At 47.3% G+C, this 21,387-nt stretch overlaps 1 protein-coding gene across 3 annotated transcripts in view; it reads right to left on the bottom strand.

The window, feature by feature from the left end:
* The window catches only part of TOM1 (target of myb1 membrane trafficking protein), a 328,587-nt gene that overhangs the window by 184,927 nt on the left and 122,273 nt on the right, over positions 1-21,387 (bottom strand). For all 3 annotated transcript variants that reach the window (XM_063940583.1, XM_063940581.1, XM_063940582.1), the window contains exons 2-3: positions 2,000-2,084; positions 1,828-1,906 (exon numbers count right to left, since the gene is read on the bottom strand). In XM_063940583.1, the coding sequence (XP_063796653.1) occupies positions 1,828-1,906; positions 2,000-2,084 (164 nt within the window). The remainder of the gene's footprint in view (positions 1-1,827; positions 1,907-1,999; positions 2,085-21,387) is intronic.

Raw genomic sequence — 21,387 nt, 5'->3', positions numbered from 1 at the left:
CCAGGAAAAGACAGGGGTTCCACCGCACTCTGGAATAAAATACTTATGGATAGGAGATCAGATAAGATTGACCTGTTAAGACTAATTAGTTGGTATCACCGTATTCCTAAATTCCAAGTACAATGATTACATAATCTCCCTACCCAATAAATGATACACTAACTTTATTATACTGAATGCATTATTTTCCTGGGAAGAGGATACACAGTGCTATTCACCAATTTTACTCTGCTAGGAAGAATTCATTCTTTTTATTACGCTCTGGCCTCAAAAGAATATAAACATGATTGGGACAATTTTGTGTGAGGAGGCCTACAGCTGTGTGCCTTATTAAAAGAGATTTTACACTTTGATTAGTCTCGTTACCATACCCCTCCCAATTATAGTACCCTAGAACTGGCATATAGCTGGGACCCATAGGGCTGAAACACACGCGCCGGCTTTTACCGGCCGGGAAAAAGCCGGATGGCTTTTTCCCGTGCTGGTATTGTAGTTATCAGTGTAAGGTGTAGGGGCCTTTCACACTGCGCGGCCCCGGCCTGGAAGGTCCGGCTGCCGTGCCGTCTTTGAAGGCAGTGGACCGTGTGTGTGAAGGGGAGCTTTCACACACCACGGTTTTTTTCCAAGCCGTGTCTGCTGCTGCGCATGCGCACAGCATCACACATAGCTTAAAGCCGTTGTGTGTGAAAGACTCTACAGGATGGCAAAAAGCCGGACAAAGTTTGTCCGGCTTTTTGCCATCCGGGAGAAACCGCCGCGTGTGTTACTGCCCTTACAGATCACCTCTACTGCTGCTAGATTCTCACTATCAGGAGACATTGGCTCTAACTGAAAAACTAAAGGGACCCATACATTAGAGGAGAACTGCGGTAATTCCCCATTCTCCTGATGCGTGGGTCCGGGAATTTGGGAAATCCAACATGTTGGAAATCCATCCTTGATTTAGCCGATTCTGACCAAAAAAACTATTCGTATTGGCGAGTCAGGGATTTTTGACAATTTGTTTTTTGCTAATTCCGTGAAGGATTGCTAGTTGGCAACGTGGAACTGGGTTGTAGAGATGTATTAGCACTGCTGGGTCATATTTTTCCTACTGTATCATTAGATGTCCTCGTTATATGCTAGTGCCAAGACACTGCTAAATAGAGCAATGCTGGGCGGGAACTATTACTGGACAGGGCTATAATACAGGGGATATCTTAAATGGAAACCCCTTTAATATAACTTTGGTTAGGCAAAGTCATTGCACATTGATTCCAAGTCAAAGGGGCCCTACTCACTGGCCGACCCGCCGCCGAGCTGCCCGACGGCGGATACGGCCGACGAGCGACCCGGCGGCGGGGGGGGCAGTGACGGGGGGAGTGAAGTTTCTTCACTCCCCCCGTCACGCGGCTGCATTGAAGTGCAGGCAAATATGGACGAGATCGTCCATATTGGCCTGCATGCACAGCCGACGGGAGACCAGCGATGAACGAGCGCGGGGCCGCGCATCGTTCATCGCTGGAGTCTCCACACTGAAAGATATGAACAAGTTCTCGTTCATTTATGAACGAGATCGTTCATATCTTTCAAAAAATCGGCCAGTGTGTAGGGCCTAAAACAGTAGTTAACAGCAAATATTATGTACAGTCCTCTCATTCATTCACGTTTGTAAACAAGAAATTACGCATATTTTTTTTTCAACTTGTAAACCAGATTACAAATATCAGGCATAGATCATTTAGCACTGCATACTTATCCTGAAAACAACATTGTTTTATCAATGCAAAATCATTCCTCAAATATTGCAAGTCACACACATGTATATAGTCTCTCCTGCTTACTCACCGTTAGGGCAAGCATCACCTCTTGGAAGTTCTTATTTCCCACAATCCTCTTTTTCAGAGCTCTTATCGCATCTCTAGGGCTGCAGAAGGAGAGGAGAATTTGAGACATTTAAGAACGGTGAATGTGAGAAAGTAACATACATACATACAACTTCAGTGTTTGTGATAATTACCCTTCTTCTGTCTCATTGATAATATCACAGATTTCCATGTTCAGAGCCCAATCTTCAGAACGCAGGGACCCATCTGTAGCTTTCTCTGTAAGATTCAAAACAAGGAAAGTCTAAGGCAGGTTACACACTTGACGATATGCAACAGATATATCGTCTGAACCGGCAGATGGAACGATATATCATTCCCATCATCCAGTGTGTATGTACTATATATCGATGTACTGTCCCGCGGGTCTACAACAATGTCCAATATCTTTAGTTCCAGCCTTCAAATCTAAAGATATTGGACAAGACTGCACACACCTGGATGTGGGTGGATGCAGTCACTGACGATATCGGTGATTATACCGTTCAGTGTGTATGTCCCATATCGTTTGCCTTGACGATGTTGCATCTTATGCGCATCGTCAAGTGTGTACCCAGCCTTAATCACAAGTGTACTGTGTATCAGAAATCTCTTTCCCCCAGAAACATGTGTGACAAGTTAATTTTCAGGTTTTAGGCACACAATATAATAAAAGACAAACACATCAAAGTTCCTATAACTACTAGTTAGCACAGTGTAGAAGTACATTTATTATTAAATACACATTTATTTTCTTCTGATCATAGACATAGTGGTTGGTGAAAACTTATACCAAACAGAAGTCAGCTTTCTAACAAAGGATAGTAAGTATTAGGCAATCTTAATACTGTGCCAGGCCTTCAGGATGCAAAAGGACAGTGAGAAAAGTATAATCCAAGGGTAGGCAACCCATGCCATCCCACTGAGATGCTGTGGAACTAGAAAATCCCAGCATGCGCTAAAAGCAAACTATGACAAGGCATGCTGGGATGTATAGTTTCACAACTTCTGCTGTGCCACAGGGTGCCTAGCTGTGGTATAATCTGCGGATATGGAATGTATGGATACAGATAAAGCAACATACGTAGGTCTCTGTATATCATTATCTGCCTTCTGCAACGTCACCATTTGAGGATTGTGAGCAACTCTCTAAAATACTTCTCCAGATATGGGATGTCCAGGCACCATGGTGATGCATCACATTCCATAGTACCCGAAGGTCTTTCCCTTGGCAGATATAGCTAGACATTTAAATAAAATGGTTAAAGCACTTTGAAGGCCAGTCTGACCCATGGACGGATTGGCCATAGGGCTCACCAGGAAGATTCCTGGAAGGCCGACGTGTCTGTGGAGACTGTTTTGTGTGTTGTCATATGGCCCCACCCCCATATGACAGGCAGCTCACCGCACTCAGGGCCTAATTCAGACCGAATCGCAGCAGCATAATCTTTCTCTAAAGGGAGAAACCAGTGCACTGCAGGTGGGGCAGATATTACATCTGCAGAGAGAGTAAAGAGCCCCATAGACTAGAACGATAATGCCCGATTTCGACCTTTCGGTCCGATATATCGGATGCACTCATGATATATCGTAATTGCATGGAATCGTATCGAAAAAGGTGTGTTTTTTGTGCCTACGCTATATCTCATGCAATATAACGTAGGAAGTTTGACTGGCATTCTCAGGTCACTCCCATCAGCAGCAGCAACGACGCAGCAGAAGAGCTCAGATATATCCGATTTGATCTTTGCCCCAAGTATGCATTTAATCCACACTTTTCACCAATATCACTGTCCACCTGGCACACTGTCCACCAATGTAATCACACTGTCCACCAATGCAATCACACTGTCCACCAATGCAATCACACTGTCCACCAATGTATTCTAAATTATTGTTCACATTTTATTCATTTCTATGGGACAAAGTCATTTTAAAACCCCCTAATGGCCATGTTTTCTCCATCACTGTACCTCAATGCTGCACCTTGTGTTTCTGTGGCCCCAAAGTCCTATTAACCCTCTAATGGCCATGTGTTTTCTCCGCCACTGTACCCCAATGCTGCACCATTGATATTTGTGTAATGAGGAAACCATTTCCAAAAATCAACTTTATTTTAAAACCATATATTATCCAAATTTAAACATTTACCATATAACCAGTTACCTTAAATAAAACCAATTTGAAACAGAAAATATATAACCGTTTTTGCACCACTTTTTCTTCCATTATAGATATGTTTCTGGATCAAGACAAAGACTTCATCACCGGCCATGAATGTCTGTGGAAGATCAAAGCCAAGGGGTATTCGAATAAAGGGCCTAATTTAGAGTTGATCGCAGCAGCAAATTTGTTAGCAGTTGGGCAAAACCATGTGCACTGCAGCGGGGACAGATATAACATGTGTAGAGAGAGTTAGATTTGGGTGTGGTGTGTTGAAACTGAAATCTAAATTGCAGTGTAAAAAATAAGATTTTACTCACCGGTAAATCTATTTCTCGTAGTCCGTAGTGGATGCTGGGACTCCGTAAGGACCATGGGGAATAGTGGCTCCGCAGGAGACTGGGCACAACTAAAGAAAGCTTTAGGACTACCTGGTGTGCACTGGCTCCTCCCTCTATGACCCTCCTCCAGACCTCAGTTAGGATACTGTGCCCGGAAGAGCTGACACAATAAGGAAAGGATTTTGAATCCCGGGTAAGACTCATACCAGCCACACCAATCACACCGTATAAATTGTGATACTATACCCAGTTAACAGTATGAAATATAACTGAGCCTCTCAACAGATGGCTCAACAATAACCCTTTAGTTAGGCAATAACTATATACAAGTATTGCAGAAAATCCGCACTTGGGATGGGCTCCCAGCATCCACTACGGACTACGAGAAATAGATTTACCGGTGAGTAAAATCTTATTTTCTCTGACGTCCTAAGTGGATGCTGGGACTCCGTAAGGACCATGGGGATTATACCAAAGCTCCCAAACGGGCGGGAGAGTGCGGATGACTCTGCAGCACCGAATGAGCAAACTCTAGGTCCTCCTCAGCCAGGGTATCAAACTTGTAGACTCTTGCAAAAGTGTTTGAACCCGACCAAGTAACAGCTCGGCAAAATTGTAAAGCCGAGACCCCTCGGGCAGCCGCCCAAGAAGAGCCCCTTTCCTCGTGGAATGGGCTTTTACAGATTTAGGGTGCGGCAGTCCAGCCGCAGAATGTGCAAGTTGAATCATGCTACCGATCCAGCGAGCAATAGTCTGCTTAGAAGCAGGAGCACCCAGCTTGTTGGGTACATATAGGATAAATAGCGAGTCAGTTTTCCTGACTCCAGCCGCCTGGAAACATATATTTTTCAGGGCCCTGACTACGTCCAGTAACTTGGAATCCTCCAAGTCCCAAGTAGCCGCAGGCACCACAATAGGTTGGTTCACATGAAACACTGATACCACCTTAGGAAGGAATTGGGAATGAGTCCTCAATTCCGCCCTATCCATATAAAAAAATCAGATAAGGGCTTTTGCATGATAAAGCCGCCAATTCTGATACACGCCTGGCCGACGCCAAGGCCAACAGCATGACCACTTTCCACGTGAGGTATTTTAGCTCCACGGATTTAAGTGGCTCAACCCAATGCGACTTCAGGAAATCCAACACCACGTTGAGATCCCACGGTGCCACTGGAGGCACAACGGGGGCTGACTATGCAGCACTCCCTTAACAAAAGTCTGAACTTCAGGCAGTGAAGCCAGTTCTATTTTGGAAGAAAATCGATAGAGCCGAAATCTGGACCTTAATGGAACCCAATTTTAGGCCCATAGTCACCCCTGACTGTAGGAAGTGCAGAAATCGACCTAGCTGAAATTCCTCCGTTGGGGCCTTCCTGGCCTCACAGCACGCAACATATTTTCGCCATATGCGGTGATAATGGTTTGCGCTCACTTCTTTCCTAGCTTTAATTAGCGTAGGGATAACTTCCTCCGGAATGCCCTTTTCCTTCAGGATCCGGCGTTCAACCGCAATGCCGTCAAACGCAGCCGCGGTACGTCTTGGAACAGACAGGCCCCCTGCTGCAGCAGGTCCTGTCTGAGCGGCAGAGGCCATGGGTCCTCTGAGATCATTTCTTGGAGTTCTGGGTACCAAGCTCTTCTTGGCCAATCCGGAACAATGAGTATAGTTCTTACTCCTCTCCTTCTTATTATTCTCATTACCCTGGGTATGAGAGGCAGAGAAGGGAACACATACACCGACTGGTACACCCACGGTGTTACCAGAGCGTCCCCAGCTATCGCCTGAGGGTCCCTTGACCTGGCCCAATATCTTTTTAGCTTTTTATTGAGGCGGGACGCCATCCTGTCCACCTGTGGCCTTTCCCAACGGTGTACAATCATTTGGAAGACTTCTGAATGAAGTCCCCACTCTCCCGGGTGGAGGTCGTGTCTGCTGAGAAAGACTGCTTCCCAGTTGTCCACCCCGGGAATGAACACTGCTGACAGTGCTAACACATGATTTTCCGCCCATCGGAGAATCCTTGTGGCTTCTGCCATCGCCATCCTGCTTCTTGTGCCGCCCTGTCGGTTTACATGAGCGACCGCCGTGATGTTGTCTGACTGGATCAGCACCGGCCGGTGTTGAAGCAGGGTCTAGCCTGACTTAGGGCATTGTAAATGGCCCTTAGTTCCAGAATATTTATGTGTAGGGAAGTCTCCTTACTTGTCCATAGTCCTTGGAAGTTCCTTCCCTGTGTGACTGCCCCCCAGCCTCGAAGGCTGGCATCCGTGGTCACCAGGACCCAGTCCTGTATGCCGAATCTGCGGCCCTCTAGAAGATGAGCACTCTGCAGCCACCACAACAGCGACACCCTGGCCCTTGGAGACAGGGTTATCCGCCGATGCATCTGAAGATGCGACCCGGACCACTTGTCCAACAGATCCCACTGGAAGATCCTTGCATGGAACCTGCCGAATGGAATCTCTTCGTAAGAAGCTACCATCTTTCCCAGGGCTCGCGTGCATTGATGCACCGACACCTGTATTTGTATTAGGAGGTCTCTGTCTAGAGACGACAACTCCTTGGACCTCTCCTCCGGGAGAAACCCTTTTTTCTTGTTCTGTGTCCAGAACCATACCCAGGAACAGTAGACGCGTCGTAGGAACCAGCTGCGACTTTGGAATATTCAGAATCCAGCCGTGCTGTTGTAGCACTTCCCGAGATAGTGCTACTCCGACGAACAACTGCTCCCTGGACCTCGCCTTTATAAGGAGATCGTCCAAGTACGGGATAAATATTTCGGCCATTACCTTGGTAAATACCCTCGGTGCCGGGGACAGACCAACGGCAACGTCTGGAATTGGTAATGACAAACCTGTACCACAATTGTGAGGTACTCCTGGTGAGGAGGGTAAATAGGGACATGCAGGTAAGCATCCATGATGTCCAGTGATACCATGAAATTCTCCAGGCTTGCAATAATCGCCCTGAGCGATTCCATTTCAAACTTGAACCTTCGTATGTAAGTGTTCAAGGAGTTCAATTTTAGAATGGGTCTCACCGAACCGTCTGGTTTCGGTACCACAAACATTTTGGAATAGTAACCCCGGCCTTGTTGAAGGAGGGGTACCTTGATTTCACCTGCAGGAAGTACAGCTTGTGAATTGCCGCCAGTACTACCTCCCTTTCTCCGAAGGCAGCAGGCAAGGCTGATGTGAGGTAACGGCGAGGGGGAGTCGCCTCGAACTCCAGCTTGTATCCCTGTGATACTACTTGCAGAACCTAGGGATCCACCTGTGGGCAAGCCCACTGGTCCCTGAAGTTCCCGAGACGCGCCCCCACCGCACCTGTCTTCATGCGGTGGACTCAGAGGAAGCGGGGGAAGATTTTTGATCCTGGGAACCGGCTGTCTGGTGCAGCTTTTTCCTTCTTCCCTTGTCTCTGTGCAGAAAGGAAGCGCCTTTGACCCGCTTGCTTTTCTGAAGCCGAAAGGACTGTACCTGAAAATACGGTGCTTTCTTAGGCTGTGAGGAAACCTGAGGTAAAAAATTTTCTTCCCAGCTGTTGCTGTGGATACGAGGTCCCAGAGACCATCCCCAAACAATTCCTATAAGGCAGAATTTCCATGTGCCTTTTAAAGTCAGCATCACCCGTCCACTGCCGGGTCTCTAATACCCTCCTGGCAGAATGGACATTGCCTTAATTTTGGATGCCAGCCGGCAAATATCCCTCTGTGCATCCCTCATATATAAGACGACGTCTTTAATATGCTCTATGTTAGCAAAATATTATCTCTGTCTAGTGTATTAATATTGACAGGGTATCAGACCACGCTGCAGCAGCGCTATTCATGCTGAGGCAATTGCAGGTCTCAGTATAGTACCCGAGTGTGTATATACAGACTTCAGGATAGCCTCCTTTTTATCAGCAGGCTCCTTCAAAGTGGCCGTATCCTAAGACGGCAGTGCCACCCTTTATGACAAACGTGTGAGCGCCTTATCCACCCTAGGGGATATCTCCCAACGTGACCTATCCTCTGGCGGGAAAGGGTACGCCATCAGTAACTTTTTAGAAATTACCAGTTTCTTATCGGGGGAACCCACGCTTCTTTACACACTTCATTCACTCATCTGATGGGGGAACAAAACACTGGCTGCTTTTTCTCCCCAAACATAAAACCCCTTTTATGTGGTACTTGGGTTCATGTCAGAAATGTGTAACACCTTTTTCATTGCCGAGATCATGCAACGGATGTTCCTAGTGGATTGTGTATATGTCTCAATCTCGTCGACACTGGAGACTAACTCCGTGTCGACATCTGTGTCTCCCATCTGAGATAACGGGCGTTTTTTGAGCCCCTGATGGCCTTTGAGACGCCTGGGCAGGCGCGGGCTGAGAAGCCGGCTGTCCCACAGCTGTTACGTCATCCAGCCTTTTATGTAAGGAGTTGACATTGTCGGTTAATACCTTCCACCTATCCATCCACTCTCATGTCGGCCCCACAGGGGGCGACATCCCATTTATCGGCCTCTGCTCCGCCTCCACGTAACCTTCCTCATCCAACATGTCGACACAGCCGTACCGACACACCGCACACACACAGGGAATGCTCTGACTGAGGACAGGATCCCACAAAGTCCTTTGGGGAGACAGAGAGAGGAGTATGCCAGCACACACCAGAGCGCTATATAATGCAGGGATTAACACTATAACTGAGTGATTTTTCCCCCAATAGCTGCTTGTATACACATATTGCGCCTAAATTTAGTGCCCCCCCTCTCTTTTTAACCCTTTGAGCCTGAAAACTACAGGGGAGAGCCTGGGGAGCTGTCTTCCAGCTGCACTGTGAAGAAAAAATGGCGCCAGTGTGCTGAGGGAGTTAGCCCCGCCCCTTTTCCGGCGGACTTCTCCCGCTTTTTCTGGAATTCTGGCAGGGGTATTTTTACACCTATATAGCCTTCCTGACTATATATGGTGTAGATTTGCCAAACAAAGGTGTATTATATTGCCCTCAGGGCGCCCCCCCCCCAGCGCCCTGCACCCATCAGTGACCGGAGTGTGAGGTGTGCATGAGGAGCAATGGCGCACAGCTGCAGTGCTGTGCGCTACCTTGTTGAAGACAGAAGTCTTCTGCCGCCGATTTTCCGGAACACTTCTTGCTTCTGGCTCTGTAAGGGGGCCGGCGGCGCGGCTCCGGGACCGAACGATCGAGGTCGGGTCCTGTGTTCGATCCCTCTGGAGCTAATGGTGTCCAGTAGCCTAAGAAGCCCAAGCTACCACCAGTTAGGTAGGTTCGCTTCTTCTCCCCTTAGTCCCTCGCTGCAGTGAGTCTGTTGCCAGCAGATCTCACTGTAAAATAAAAAACCTAAAATATACTTTCTTTCTAGGAGCTCAGGAGAGCCCCTAGTGTGCATCCAGCTCAGCCGGGCACAAGATTCTAACTGAGGTCTGGAGGAGGGTCATAGAGGGAGGAGCCAGTGCACACCAGGTAGTCCTAAAGCTTTCTTTAGTTGTGCCCAGTCTCCTGCGGAGCCGCTATTCCCCATGGTCCTTACGGAGTCCCAGCATCCACTTAGGACGTCAGAGAAATAAAGCAGCCATTATTTACCCTGCACATAAACAAAATAACCCACCCAAATCTAATGGTGCGTACACACGGTGAGATATTTTCTTACGATTATTACTATATAGTAATCGTAAGAAAAGTTTGTGCAGATCGCAAGGTGAAAAGTCACCTTGCGATCCCGATTCGATGCCAATGCGCGGTCGGCATCGCAAGCCTAGATAGACTGTGCAGGCAAGTCAATTTTGAATATCTCTATAGAAGGGATAGTCAAAATTGACACTTAGCCAAAATCGCACAGTCAGTATCGCAAGCACACTCATTATGTGCTTGCGATGCCGACCTAGCCCCTGTCGCATAGTGAGAATCGGGCATAGCCCGATTCTCACCATGTGTATGGGCCTTAACTCTCTCTGCAAATGTTATATCTGAACCCCTGCAGTGCACATGGTTTTGCCCAACTGCTAACAGATTTGCTGCTGCGATCAACTCTGTATTACCTCCAAAGTGCAGCAGAATGCGTCCTTGGAGGAGCTAGTAGAGTACTCTGCAGACCCTGTGTGTCCAATGCTGACAAGGACTGGTTAAAGAAAAAGATCCAGAACCTGTGTACTGTGTTCTTCAAAGAACACAGAAAAATGGAACAGTCCAAAAGGTTCCTCCCAGGTTTACAAGACCTCGCTCTGGTACTACCCCTTACTGGAGTTTGTCCTGAACCAGGAGGCTACCCGGACAGGTTTCACCTCCCTCCCTCGGACTGTCACACAAGATCTTAAAGAAGTGAACTATCTTTGTCAGCATGTGTAAGTATATTTAATACATTTTTTTAAGTTTTTGCAAGTTCCATCAGTCCAACACAGTATACTTAAATGTGGCTCTTCTGCCAATCGACTGCACCTACTCTGTTAAAATAGGCCAGGTACTCATCCCTGACCTGTTTTGCCCATATACTCGCCCTAGAATGGAGTGCAGGTGGTTCCACAGAGGGAAATGGTGGTCTCCAGTGGGTGTTATAGGTCTCCTGGCACTGCTCTGGGCAGTGTCCCATGCTGGGTGGTTTTTCTGCACAAATAGGTATGCAGGACACAGCACGAAGTCACCACCCAATCTATCTTGTCCACCTGCAAAATTGATAGCTGTTAGGAATATCCGGAAGCGGCTAGATAGGATACCAAAAGTGTTCTCTACAATTCGGCGTGCCCGGGATAGCCTATAATTGTAGATCCGCTTCTCCCTTGTCAGCTGCCTTTGGAGGACGGCTTCATAATGTTCTCGTGGAGTGCGAATGCCTCATCAGCAACAAAAACAAAATTGAGGCCGTGTTTGGTTTGCTCCCTAGATGGCAAGTTCAGGGTCTTTGTGGTGAGCCGCTCGTAGAAGGTGGTATTCTTCAGTGAGCCACCGTCTGATGCACATCCATTTTTGCCAACGTCAATGAAGATGAATTCATAGTTTGCATTCACACTGCATTGTCCCCATCCATTTTGCTATTCCATCTCTGAAGTACAGCAACTCTGTCATCCAGTGATGCTGCCATGGCTACACAGTATGGTATACTTCTTGTGCTGTCCATGTCGGGCCAATTCTACAAAATTGTACAGGGCCACTTTTAATTCCCAATCCGTCCCTGGTCTCAGACACAACTGCAGCAAAAGAAGCAAGGAAGGCCGCAATTGTGTACAATCAGGTCCTATGAGAAGCGATCCCACCGCTCCCCCATTAGGGCTGCTTCCATAAATTTCCTGGGCTGGTTGTCCATCCCAATCCACCCCTGCGTTCTGAGCGAATGACCAGGAGTTAAGCAGATCTTTAAAGCATTTATTTTGTTAAATTAAATTTATCCCAATGTAAATGTTCATATAGGTATCTCATTTCCCACCCTGCATTTCAGCACTCTCTGCCTACATTTCCAGTTGCAATCCTTCATACAGCAGTGGCATTCATTGGCGTTTCTACCATGGGTGCAATGTGTGCGGTGTACACGGGCCCCTGGGTCCAGGGGGGCCACACCGCACACACTGCACCCATGTTGTGTTAAAACTTACCTTCCGGAGTCCTGCGACGGGCGCTGAAGCCACAGCCGTCGCGGCAAAAAATCCATTACAAAATGGCCACAGCGCATGCGCAGTAGCAAATTAGTCTCTGGAACATGGAGGGCACATTGCCGGAGCCTACTGCGCCGTGGAGAGTAGGGGGCACACCCGGAGTATGCACACGAGCCCCCTCCTCTCATAAAATGCCCCTGGTGGCGTTGCAACTTGTCATCAACTAGCTTGCACAGCAACCTTACCAGTTTCATTAACACTTCATAAAACACCCTTATATTAATAAATCCTGCTTAGCAAACACAAGGTACTCAAATGTCAGTGAAGCTAGACAGGCTGCAATGCAAGCCTGCACCTAGCAACTCAATGAGCCGAGCATCTCAAAGCTGGGAGCACCAGAGGTAGTGGTGCAGGTGGTGGGTAAGTACAAATCTTACTGAGCAAAACTAAAAGTGGATAAATAAATGGGGCCAGATGGGATACACCCAAGGATACTAAAAGAGCTAAAAGATGTGTTGGCGGCACCATTAACAGAATTATTTAACCAGTCACTAAATACAGGAGCAATTCTAGAGGACTGGAAAAGAGCGAATGTAGTTCCAATGTACAAAAGTAGAAGCAAGGAAGATGCAAGTAATTACAGACCAGTAAGCCTTACATCAGTAGTAGGGAAAGTAATGGAAAAACTATTAAAAGAAAGAGTTGTGGAATATCTTAATTCAAACAACTTACAGGATCCAAAACAGCATGGATTTACAGCATGGATTTACTGGTGGGAGATCATGGCAAACAAATCTTATTGACTTTTTTGACTCTGATGAAAATAACAGATCAAGCAAGAGCTGTAGATGTAGCATATCTAGACTTTAGTAAGGAATTTGACACTGTCCCACATCGCAGACTGCTAAATAAACTTGAAAGCGTGGTGGTGGATTATAAAACAGGTAAATGGATAAGAACCTGGTTGCAGGATAGAAAACAGACAGTTGTAGTAAATGGAGTGCAATCTATGGAGGGAAATGTTACCAGAGTAGTACCCCAGGGATCTGTACTTGGACCAGTTACAAGTTCTTTTTAATATCTTTGTTGGTGACATTGCAAATGGTATTGAAGGGAAAGTATTGCCTTTTTGCAGATGATACAAAGATTTGCAACAGGGTAGACACACCAGGAGGAGTAAAACAAATGATTGAGGACCTAGCTAGCCTTGAGAAATAGTCAAGAACGTGGCAACTACAGTTTAATGCTAAAAAATGCAAAATCATGCACTTGGGTCTCAAAAACACAAAGGCTAAATATAGTATCAAGGGTACTATAATGGAAACTACTGAGGAGGACAGAGATTTAGGAGTCACTATTTCAAGTGACTTAAAATCTGGACAGCAATGCAAAAAAGCAATGAGAAAGGCAAGTCAGATGCTTGGTTGCATAGCGAGAGGAATCAGTAGCAGGAAAAAAAGAAGTAATAATGCCACTGTATAGGTCATTGGTACGGCCTCATTTGGAATACTGTGTCCAGTTCTGGAGACCATGGGGGTCATTCAGAGTTGATCGCTAGCTGAAAATGTTTGCAGCACAGAGATTAGGCAAAAAAGTGGCACTTCTGCGCATGTGTATGCGGCGCAATGCGCAACGTACTTTCACAACAGCCGATGCTTTTTTACACAAGGTCTAGCAACGCTTTTCAGTCACACTGCCGGCCGCTGAGTGATTGACAGTAAAGGGGCGTTTCTGGGAGGTAACTGACTGTTTTCAGGGAGTGTGCTGAAAAAATAGGATTTTAAACCTACCGGTAAATCTATTTCTCCTAGTCCGTAGAGGATGCTGGGGACTCCGTAAGGACCATGGGGGTATAGACGGGCTCCGCAGGAGATAGGGCACCTAAAAAGAACTGTTACTATGGGTGTACACTGGCTCCTCCCTCTATGCCCCTCCTCCAGACCTCAGTTAGAGAACTGTGCCCAGAGGAGATGGACAATACAAGGCGGGATTTAGAAATCCAAGGGCAAGATTCATACCAGCCCACACCAATCATACCATGTAACCTGGATCATACATAACCAGTTAACCGTATGAACAATAACAGTAACGGTCCAAGACCGATTTCAACTGTAACAGAACCCTTATGTAAGCAACAACTATATACAAGTCTTGCAGAGTTTCCGCACTGGAACGGGCGCCCAGCATCCTCTACGGACTAGGAGAAATAGATTTACCGGTAGGTTTAAAATCTTATTTTCTCTTACGTCCTAGAGGATGCTGGGGACTCCGTAAGGACCATAGGGTTTATACCAAAGCATCCAATCGGGTGGGAGAGTGCGTATGACTCTGCAGCACCGACTGAGCAAACGCTAGGTCCTCATCAGCCAGGGTATCAAACTTGTAGAATTTAGCAAAAGTGTTTGACCCCGACCAAGTCGCCGCTCGGCAAAGCTGTAATGCCGAGACGCCTCGGGCAGCCGCCCAAGAAGAACTCACCTTCCTAGTGGAATGGGCCTCAACCGAATTCGGTACCGGCAATCCAGCCGTAGAATGAGCCTGCTGAATCGTATTACAGATCCAGCGAGCAATAGTCTGCTTTGAAGCAGGTGCGCCAATCTTATTAGCAGCATACAGGACAAACAGAGCCTCTGTTTTCCTAATTCTAGCCGTCCTGGCTACATAAATCTTTAAGGCCCTGACTACGTCTAGGGATCTGGAATCCTCCAGGTCACTTGCAGCCACAGGCACCACAATAGGTTGATTCATATGGAATGAAGAAACCACTTTAGGCAAAAATTGCGGACGAGTCCTCAATTCAGCTCGATCCACATGAAAAACAAAGTAGGGGCTCTTGTGTGACAAAGCCGCCAATTCTGACACTCGCCTTGCTGATGCTAAGGCCAACAACATGACCACCTTCCAGGTAAGAAATTTCAACTCAACCTTGTTAAGCGGTTCAAACCAGTGTGATTTTAGGAACTGCAACACCACGTTCAGGTCCCATGGTGCCACTGGAGGCACAAAAGGGGGCTGGATGTGCAGCACTCCCTTTACAAACGTCTGGACTTCTGGAAGAGAAGCCAATTCCTTCTGAAAGAAAATCGAGAGGGCCGAAATCTGTACCTTAACAGAGCCTAATTTCAGGCCCATATCCACTCCTGTCTGTAGGAAGTGGAGAAAACGACCCAGAGGAAAATCTTCCGTAGGTGCATTCTTGGTCTCACACCAAGACACATACTTTCGCCAGATACGGCGATAGTGCTTTACCGTCACCTCCTTCCTAGCCTTTATTAAAGTAGGGATGACCTCTTCCGGAATCCCCTTTTTCGCTAGGATTCGGCGTTCAACCGCCATGCCGTCAAACGTAACCGCGGTAAGTCTTGAAATACACAGGGCCCCTGTTGCAACAGGTCTTCCCTCAGAGGAAGAGGCCAGGGATCTTCTGTGAGCATCTCTTGTAGATCCGAGTACCAGGCCCTTCGAGGCAGTCTGGGACAACGAGTATCGACTGTACTCTTCTTCGTCTTATGATCCTCAACACTTTTGTGATGAGAGGAAGAGGAGGAAACACGTAGACCGATTTGAACACCAACGGTGTTACCAGAGCGTCTACTGCTACTGCCTGAGGGTCCCGAGACCTGGCACAATACCTCCGAAGCTTTTTGTTGAGGCGTGACGCCATCATGTCTATTTGAGGAGTTCCCCAAAGACGCGTTACGTCTGCCAAGACTTCTTGATGAAGTCCCCACTCTCCTGGATGGAGATCGTGTCTGCTGAGGAAGTCTGCTTCCCAGAAGACAGCCGACAGAGCGCTTACGTGATTTTCCGCCCAGCGAAGAATCCTGGTGGCTTCCGCCATCGCGACTCTGCTTCTTGTCCCGCCTTGGCGGTTCACATGAGCCACTGCTGTGACATTGTCTGATTGAATCAGAACCGGTAGGTTTCGAAGAAGACTCTCCGCTTGTCAAAGGCCGTTGTAAATGGCCCTGAGTTCCAACACATTGATGTGTAGACAGGACTCCTGGTCTGACCACAGTCCCTGAAAATTTCTTCCTTGTGTGACTGCTCCCCAATCCTCGGAGGCTCGCATCCGTGGTAACCAGGATCCAATCCTGAATTCCGAACCTGCGACCCTCCAGCAGGTGAGTACTTTGCAACCACCACAGGAGAGACACCCTGGCCCCTGGGGACAGAGTTATTTTCAGATGTAAGTGCAGATGGGAAAAGTCCTTGCATGGAACCTTCCGAAGGGAATGGCCTCATAGGCCGCCACCATTTTTCCCAGAACTCAAGTGCATTGGTGAACTGACACCCTTTTCGTTTTTAGCAGGTTTCTGACCATGTTCTGGATGTCCTGGGCTTTCTCCAGTGGGAGAAAGACCTACATTTGTTCCGTATCCAGTATCATACCTAGAAACGTTAGTCGAGTTGTCGGAATCAACTGTGACTTCGGTAGATTTAGAATCCAACCGTGTTGCTGGAGCACTCTCAGAGAGAGCGCCACACTGCTCAGCAATTTCTCTCTGGATCTCGCTTTTATTAGGAGATCGTCCAAGTATGGGATAATTGTGACTCCATGCTTGCGCAGGACCACCATCATTTCCGCCATTATCTTGGTGAAAATCCTCGAGGCCGTGGAAAGCCCAAACGGCAACGTCTGAAATTGGTAATGACAATCCTGTACAGCGAATCTCAGGTATTCCTGATGGGGGGAATATATGGGGACATGAAGATACGCATCCTTTATGTCCAGAGACACCATAAACTCCCCCTCCTCCATATTGGCTATTATCGCTCTGAGTGATTCCATTTTGAATTTGAATCTTTTTATGTACAGGTTTAGGGATTTCAGATTCAAAATAGGTCTGACCGAACCGTCCGGTTTCGGGACCACAAATAGGGTTGAGTAGTAACCTCTTCCCTGCTGGTTCAGGGGAACCCTGATTATTACTTGCTGTAGACACAGCGTTTGAATTGCAGCTAAGACTACATCCCGTTCCGATGTGGAAGCTGGTAGGGCCGATTTGAAAAATCGGCGCAGGGGCACCTCCTCGAATTCCAGTTTGTAACCCTGGGAAACTATTTCCAACACCCAATGATTCAGGCCTGAGCTGACCCAGGCCTGGCTGAAAAGTCGAAGACGTGCCCCCACCGGTGCGGACTCCCTCAGGGGATCCCCAGCGTCATGCTGTGGGCTTTGGAGTAGCCGGGGAGGACTTTTGTTCCTGGGCACCTGCTGAAGCAGGTGCTCTTTTGCCTCTGCCCTTACCTCAGGCGAGGAAGGAGGATCCCCGACCTCTTCTGGACTTGTGCGACCGAAAGGACTGCATCTGATAGGGTGGTACTTTCTTTTGCTGTTGGGGAATAAATGGTAAAAAGTTTGATTTACCTGCTGTAGCTGTGGAAACCAGGTCCGTCAGCCCATCCCCAAACAATACATCTCCCTTATAGGGTAGAACTTCCATATGTTTTTTGGAATCTGCATCACCCGTCCATTGGCGAGTCCATAAGGATCTTCTCGCAGAGATAGACATGGCATTGGCCCTAGAAGCCAGCAAACCAATGTCCCTTTGAGCATCCCTCATAAATAAGACGGCGTCTTTAATATGGGCTAGAGTTAAGAATATAGTATCCTTATCCATCTTATCAAAATCAGCTGTCAGCTCATCTGTCCAAGCTGAAATCGCGCTACACACCCATGCCGACGCAATTGTCGGTCTAAGGACTGCTACAGTATGAGAATAAATACACTTTAAGGTAGTCTCTTGCCTGCGATCTGCAGGGACCCTAAGGGCAGCTGTGTCAGGAGACGGTAGCGCCACTTTCTTGGACAAGCGCGTCAGGGCCTTGTCCACAGTGGGAGGTGATTCCCAATGCTCCCTGTCCTGTTTAGGGAAGGGGTATGCCATATAAATTCTTTTGGGTATCTGCGGTCTCTTTTCCGGAGTCTCCCAATCTTTTTCAAAGAAATCATTTAGTTCATGAGATGTGGGAAAATTTATAATCTGTTTCTTTCCCTTAAACATGTGCACCCTTGTGTCAGGGACCGAGGGTTCATCCACAATATGCAACACATCCCTTATTGCCACAATCATACACTGAATGCTTTTTGTCACCCTAGGGTGCAATTTCACTTCGTCATAGTCGACACTGGAATCAGAGTCCGTGTCGGTAGTAGTGTCTTGTGTTAAGGGACGCTTTTGAGACCCCGACGGGCCCTGTGAGTCGGTCCAATCTGAGGATTGACCCCCTGATGTCCCCCCTAATTCAGCCTTATCAAGCCTCTTATGTAAGGATGCCACACTTGCATTCAACATATGCCACATGTCCATCCATTCCTGAGTCGGCACACCCGACGGGGACACACCACTCATTTGCTCCACCTCCTCCTTGGAAAAGTCTTCCGCTTCAGACATGTCGACACCACGTACCGACACCCCACACACACAGGGATTAACCTATAAGGGGACAAAACCCCAACCAGGCCCTTAGGAGAGACAGAGAGAGAGTATGCCAGCACACACCCAGCGCTTAATAACACTGGAAAAATATGACCAGATAGCGCTTTTATATATAAAATGACCAGATTCCCACTCACTGCGCTTAAAATGCCCCCCTCCTCTTTTTTCCAGCCTGAATGTTCAGCAGGGGAGAGACCAGGGAGCCAGCGCTTTCCTCATGCAGCTTCTGTGGAGAAAATGGCGCTGGTTAGTGCTGGGGATCAAGCTCCGCCCACCCGACGGCGGGCTTCGGTCCCGGTGATTTTTTATAGAAAATGGCGGGGGATCGTAGAATTACTGCCCAGCAGCCTAATCTACCTTGTCAGTGCCCAAATGTGAGGTTTATTGCTGCCCAGGGCGCCCCCCCCTGCGCCCTGCACCCTTCAGTGCTGCTCTGTGTGTGTGAATGGGAGCAATGGCGCGCAGCGCCTTACCTCATGAAGATCTGATGTCTTCTGCCGCCTATGATGTCTTCTGCCTTCTCATACTCACCCGGCTTCTATCTTCGGCATCTGTGAGGAGGACGGCGGCGCGGCTCCGGGACGAACCCCAGGTGAGACCTGTGTTTCGACTCCCTCTGGAGCGAATGGTGTCCAGTAGCCTTAGAAACAGAGCCCAACCGTTAAGCCTGCCCTGCTTCTCTCCCCTTCAGTCCCACGATGCAGGGAGCCTGTTGCCAACAGGACTCCCAGAAAATAAAAAACCTAACAAAATTATTTTTCAACAGAAAACTCTGGAGAGCTCTCTGCAGTGCACCCATTCTCCTCTGGGCACAAGATCTAACTGAGGTCTGGAGGAGGGGCATAGAGGGAGGAGCCAGTGCACACCCATAGTAAAAGTTCTTTTTAGGTGCCCTATCTCCTGCGGAGCCCGTCTATACCCCCATGGTCCTTACGGAGTCCCCAGCATCCTCTAGGACGTAAGAGAAACGCAGGCGTGTCAGATACAAATGTAGGCGTGCCTGGGAAAACGTGGGCGTGGCTGGCTGAACGCAGGGTGTGTTTGTGAAGTCAAAACAGGAACTAAGTAGTCTGAAGTGATCGCAAGCTAGGAGTAGGTCTGGAGCTACTCAGAAACTGCTCGAAAATATTTTGTAGCCGTTCTGCGATCCTTTCGTTCGCACTTCTGCTAAGCTAAGATACACTCCCAGAGGGCGGCGGCTTAGCATTTGCACGGCTGCTAAAAGCAGCTAGCGAGCAAACAACTCGGAATGAGGGCCCATATCTCCAGAAGGATATAAATACATTAGAGAATGTACAAAGAAGGGCAATTAAAATGGTGCATGGCCTACATCACAAAATTTACCCGGAAAGGCTAAAAGATCTTAACATGTATAGTTTGGAGGAGAGACGGGAAAGAAAAACATGATAGAAACTTTCAAATACACCAAAGGTTTTAACAAAGTCCAGGAAGGAAACATTGGGGGTAATTCCAAGTTGATCGCAGCAGGATTTTTTTTAGCAGTTGGGCAAAACCATGTGCACTGCACGGAGGCAGATATAACATTTGCAGAGAGAGTTAGATTTGGGTGGGTTACTTTATTTATGTGCAGGGTAAATACTGGCTGCTTTATTTTTACACTGCAAATTAGATTGCAGATTGAACACACCACACCCAAATCTAACTCTCTTTGCACATGTTATATCTGCCTCCCCTGCAGTGCACATGGTTTTGCCCAACTGCTAAAAAAAATCCTGCTGCGATCAACTTGGAATTACCCCCAATTCTTCAAAGGAAGAGGAGTATTAGAACTCGAGGACATAACCTGCCTCCCTCCAGTTTCAGTGTAAGGGGAAATTTAAGGAAAAATGACTTCACAGAATGGGTAGTGGACAAGTGGAATAGCCTCCCATCAGAGGTGGTAGAGGCTAAAGGGGGGTACTCACGGAGCGATAATCTAAGCAATCTGACTAGATTGCTTAGATTTTTAAGCATGATCGCTTCGTGTGTACCCCCCATAGAAATAGCGATGTGCTCTGTGCTGAGCAGGGGGAGAGATGTGTGCTGAGCGGTTCGCTCAGCACACATCTCTCCCCAGATCTACTCGTGAATACGGGCCTTAAGACTGTAGAGCAATTTAAACATGCTTGGGATATGCATATGCATAACCTTACAAAGAATTAAGGTTCAAAAAGATTACCTAAAGGATAAAAAAAAAAAAAAAGGGGCAGACTAGATGAGCCAAGTGGTTCTTATCTGCCGTCAAATTCTATGTTTCTTTGTTAATCACATTATTACTGCTACAGATTAAACTTAATTTATGAGGGAACATCTCCTATCACTCCCACCAGCTTCTCATGTCATCTGCCCTCTCCTTCTAGCTCAGGTCTGGCCATCTTGTGGCTCTCCAACTGTTGTAAAACTACACATCACAGCATGCCCGGCCACCAATTTGCTATTAACGAATGCTAAAACACTGGCAGGGCATGCTGGGATGTGTAATTTCACAACAGCTAGAAAGCCATAGGTTGCCCAGACCTGTTCTAGACTGTATTCTCTCCCAGAGCCCTCTGTACCCTTTGTTTCATATCGGACCTACACCTACCTATTCACACTGTCCATGTTTTGTGCCATCTTTAAAAGATGGCCTGATGGTGATGATGAGTGATTTCACCATCGATGGGAAACCCCCAGATGATAAACATCGGAAACTGATCCCTGATGGTGAGTGTACCCCGTTATGTACATAGACAAACCATTGACAGCTTCTTGCCAATGGTGATTGACTACTGATGGCAGATCTGTTGATTACATTACATGATTAGAATAATTTGCACATGCTTAATCTATGCTGTATGATCCATTGAGGCAGATGTATTAAGCCTGGAGACAGCATAAGGAAGTGATAAACCAGTGATAAGTGCAAGGTGATAAAAGCACCAGCCAATCAGCTCCTAACTGTTAATTTACACATTGGAGCTGACTGGCCGGTGCGTTTATCACCTTGCACTTTTCACTGGTTTACA

The sequence above is a fragment of the Pseudophryne corroboree genome, chromosome 9 (assembly GCF_028390025.1).
Source record: "Pseudophryne corroboree isolate aPseCor3 chromosome 9, aPseCor3.hap2, whole genome shotgun sequence".
NCBI lineage: Eukaryota > Metazoa > Chordata > Amphibia > Anura > Myobatrachidae > Pseudophryne > Pseudophryne corroboree.
Note: the sequence above shows the minus strand (reverse complement) of the source record. Positions and strands in the feature narration are given on the sequence as shown.